The sequence below is a fragment of the Aegilops tauschii genome, chromosome 4, assembly GCF_002575655.3.
Source record: "Aegilops tauschii subsp. strangulata cultivar AL8/78 chromosome 4, Aet v6.0, whole genome shotgun sequence".
Lineage (NCBI taxonomy): Eukaryota > Viridiplantae > Streptophyta > Magnoliopsida > Poales > Poaceae > Aegilops > Aegilops tauschii.
The window spans coordinates 525,228,769-525,233,256 of NC_053038.3; the positions used below are offsets into that span (position 1 = coordinate 525,228,769).

At 50.3% G+C, this 4,488-nt stretch overlaps 1 protein-coding gene across 1 annotated transcript; it reads right to left on the reverse strand.

Annotated features, from left to right (window-relative positions):
• Positions 1-1,390: 1,390 nt before the first annotated feature.
• Positions 1,391-4,006, reverse strand: LOC109783075 (L-gulonolactone oxidase 2-like). The gene is made up of 2 exons (XM_020341681.3): positions 3,353-4,006; positions 1,391-2,748 (listed from the first exon to the last, which is right to left on the reverse strand). Exons 1-2 carry the CDS (start codon positions 4,004-4,006, stop codon positions 1,675-1,677), a joined length of 1,728 nt encoding a protein of 575 aa, XP_020197270.1. The 3' UTR covers positions 1,391-1,674.
• Between the last annotated feature and the right edge of the window lie 482 nt (positions 4,007-4,488).

The following is a 4,488-nucleotide window of genomic DNA, read 5'->3' on the forward strand; positions in this document are numbered from 1 at the left end:
GTGAAGTCCAGTACCAAGCTTGCGGAAGGCGGGTCAGTAATGGGCTTAAGACCCGGAGGCGGCTTAAGGGCCGTAGTGATGAACCGTCGTTATGGCAAGACTTGTAGTGTAAGGCAAGAATAGTAAGAGTCCGAGCCAGACACTGTTATAAGCCGGCCGGAACTCTGAGAGCCGCCGGGGCGTCAACCTCTCTATATAAAGGGACGACCCGGCGGCGGTTCAGGACAGGAGACAACAGATCGATTGCCAGGCATAGCGATTAAGCTCCCTGGTCATCGAAACCCCAAGTAATTCCACCTCAACTAGAGTAGGCTTTTAACTTCATCGTAAGGGGCCGAACCAGTATAATCCTCGAGTCCTTTGTTCCATTTAACCCCTTTAAGCTTCCTAGTTGCGATGGCTCCACGACTAAGTCCTTGTACGAGGACATCTGCTGTGACAATTCCACGACAAGGTCGATCCGTATATTTTTAATACTATCAAAAGTATTTAACCTCTCCTTTTTGGTACAAAACCTCGTCGAACACTTCTTCTATGCGAGCCAGCCCTCCAGGCCTCTTCGTGAGCCGGCCTTCTACCGGGTTGCACACTGGGCCTTAGTCATTGTCGTCTAGGTCGACACAGTAAGCGAGGTGACTCTTGAGCCGCCAAGAGTGATGGGCCGGGTTATACCTCCTGGCCAGGTCAAACTGTGGGGATATCCCCAACAATGCGGGACTTAATAAATTTATCCCATTGTGACTTGCTAAAATTCATCAGCGATGATATGGGGTTTCGTGAGGCGGTCGATGTATGCGTCTTATGTGGGATTGGTTTCACAGGGCGTGAGTGGACTTTCGAGAAAAAGGTACAAGGTGACACTTATACGCTGGTGAGACTGAGATGAGCCTTTGCTACCATAGTTTAAAAAACCGGACCGGACCGGCGGTCGAACCGGAAAAAACCGGAACCGACAGCATCTGTGGTTTTTTATGCTAATAAGACCGTTCTGCAATCAGACCAGAGAAAACCGGTCGGACCGGCCGGTTTTCTGAAAAACCAGTAAAAAAACCAGGCCATTGAACTGGGAAAAATCAGGGAAAATGTTTTAATAGAAATTGGGAAAGCGTGATTAGATCCAAGGTCATGTGAGCAATACGCGGGGCCTGTCCATGGCCTAATAACCAACTTGGTTGTGCTACTTTGTTGTCCACTACATGGATATAATGTTATTTGACCATTGTTTCACATCATATTAGCACATATGTTAATCAACATATATTATTTTATTTCTTAAAAAATCGACAATCGAACCGGTGAACCGGCGGTCAGACCGGTAAAAACCTGAATCGACAACCTTTCCGGTTCGGTAACTACCTGCAAGAAACTGGGACAATTGATTGGCCGAAGTAAAACTAATTGCAAGAAAACAAGATCAACATGTCAAAATTTCAAAGTTGTTTTTCATACGAGCATCCTAATTAACTTGGGATCAGGATTGCATCGAAGGATAACATAACAGAGTTACAACAAAACATAAACCAAAATGGAAAACACTATTGTATCAAACCAACCAACATCCGTCCTGGTGAAGAAGCAACTTCACATTGGACAAGATTTATTTTTGTCACCACATGCCACAATGAACCAGGAAAGGGAAAACATCATGTTCACAAAAGTATCCTTCTAAACACATCAGAAAGCGGGTTGGAACGAGCAGACCCTCGCGTCCGTGTACACCTTCCCTGGGAGGCAGTAGTAGCCCTCCTCTGGTGCACAGTGTGAGTCATCTGAGCAGATGCACATCCCCTCGATGGCGCAATGCTTCTCGAAGATGGCCGGGCTCCCATTGATACCGAGAACCTGGTCGCTCCACTCACTAGAGAAGATCCCATCAGGGTCATACCTCTGCTTCACCTCCAGGAACTTGTCTGCCTTGGGGTGCTTGGCCATTGTGCCTTCAAAGGCAAAGTTGCGGTTCTTGCCCCAGTGCGGGATAGCGCTGTACTTGTGCAGCGCCATCTGCTGGAGCTCGTCGAGCACGTCATAGTGCGGGTTGGGCTCGCCCTTGCTGTAACTCCGGTAGTAGGATATATCGAAGTCGATTGAGTCCTCTGGTTTGCCGAGGTAGGCAGAGGATGCCTTGACGTAGCGGAGGAGCATACCCACACTGGCGTCGATTCCACAAAAGGATAGCGGGCTACGGTCACGTAGCTGTTGCATGTCGGCGATGAACGCTGGTACCCTAGAGAGCGCGATGCTATAGCCATTGGTGTAGAAGAAGGTTCCCCGGATGCGTGGGTCCCATGCGCATGAGGTGAGGAGTGCATCTTCTTGGCTACCAAGACATGCGCCAGATGCTTGGATCTGGTGCTGGAAGCCCACCACTGGGTACCCAGTGAACATGCTACCGTTGTTGGTGAAACCGTATGCTACTGTCTCGAATAGCGATACCGTCGCATTTGCCGCCTTGCACCGGGCGATGGCATTGATGTTCTTCTCGAGAAGCTCCATTGTGACTCTGCCGCTAATGAGCGGGGCCGTCGGGTTGGAGCGGAATCCTAGGTGGTCATTGAGGCCGTCGCCCACCGTCTTGATGGCCACACGGTCATCCTCGCGGTAAATGACCTTGCGGAGCTGTGGTAGCCACGCCATGTCGCCGAATTCGTGGAGGTCGCCCCACCTGGCCGCCTTTTCCGCCATGTCTGAGTCATCACGTGTCACAAATGTCACCGACCGCTTGAACATCGGCTGCAATGCCAATGTAACCTGGATATATGCATTGTTAAGAAAAATCTAGGATAAACAGTTGATTAATTAATTTGCTAGATAGACTCCATAAATTAGCACAACTAGTTAATTGGATTTCTAATTTCTTTAGTAGTACTTCAAGAGTTAACCTTGGGCCGTTAGGCGCATCAACACCTAAATCCTAATAACTCAAGCTGAGATGAGTGGGACCTTGAGAGTAGGCTAATCGGAAAACTTTCTTTTCCTCCTCCCTCCCTCGCGTGAAACACTTGGAGCTAATCCACGGCGTTGATCTACCTACTCTCTGTTGAGATCACGCCCCCATCCATTCTTTCGGCACGTTGGCAGCTCGTTCATGAGACAATAGTGGTCGTTTGATGGTCTGGAAGTCTTGATATAATATTTATTATGTTTGAAATGCTTTGTACTTTTAATGAATTTTTATAATAGATCTGATCCTTTTCGCCAAAAATGTATAATCCCTGATATCTCTAAAAAAAAATGGATTTGCTAATTCCCAGTCGCCTGAGAAATAGTTAATTCTCAGGAGACGTGAGGACTCTCTTATGCATAAGTTGAAATTTCCCCCTAGTTATGCACACAAGTTGGACTTTTCACGTACCTGGGAAACGACGCCAAGGACGCCAAGGGAGACCTTGGCGGCGTTGAGGTCAGGATGGTCGGCGCAGAGCTCCCGTACCACCGCGAACCCTTGGCTGGCCGGCGCTGGCGTGACGATCCTCATCCCGACCACGTACTCGTGCACGGCGCCGCCCTTTCCCCACAGCGAGCTGCCGTGCGCGCCCGTGGCCAGCAGGCCTCCTATGGTGAGCCCTGACCAGTACGGCGAGTGCGGCAGCGCGAGCCCTTTCGCGGCGGCCGCCTGGATGAGGTCCCGGAGCACCATGCCGCTCTCCACCGTCATAAGCCCCTTGGCGACGTCGACGCTTACCACCCGGTTGAGCCGCTCCGTGCTTATGATGGTGCCATCGCTGCCGCCGGGGCAGGCCAGCTTGGGGAAGCTGTGGGAGTGCTTGGTGGCCACCTTCACCTTGCGCTTGGCCGCCGACGCGGCTGCCACGGCCGCGACCAGCTCCTTCTCGGTGCGCGGGAAGGTGGCGTTGGCCGCGCGGCAGACGGTGCGGTCCAGGAAGGAGCCGAACGCGTTGGAGACAGTGCAGTCGGCCGTGCCGCGGGCACAGACCACAGGCTCCGGCGGAGGGCTCGAGCCAGCGAGGCCGGCCAGGAGCACCAAGAGGAGAACCGTAAGCACCATTGTTGAGGTATAATTAACCAAGGCTTTCAGTGCTAGCTATATAGCTTGGTCAACTAGCTAGGCACGTTCCTCGCTTGTTGAACTAGCTAGGCACGTTCGTTCAAAGTCAATGCAAAACCCACATGACTAGATGTATCAAGGTTATCTGTCTACGGTGGGTGCGTACATTACAAGACGTAAAAAACATTACATGAGACGCAGCGCAACCAACAGACTACAAGAAGATGTCTTCTCTCTTTTCAGTTTTGGAGGCAGGTGACGGGTGATGGTGTCAAGCTTAAAGATGTTCTGTTATCTTTTCAGTTTTGTCATGTCGGTCTTTACGTGACTTGTATTTTATTGTTTATGATATGAATGGGAGACGTATTATCATGTAGAAAAAACTACAAAAAGATGACTGCAGCACCCCGTGAAGACTACACGAGCTTCTTTGAATACAAAAGCAAGCCGCCCATGCACGGAGTGTAATAACAGTGGCAATT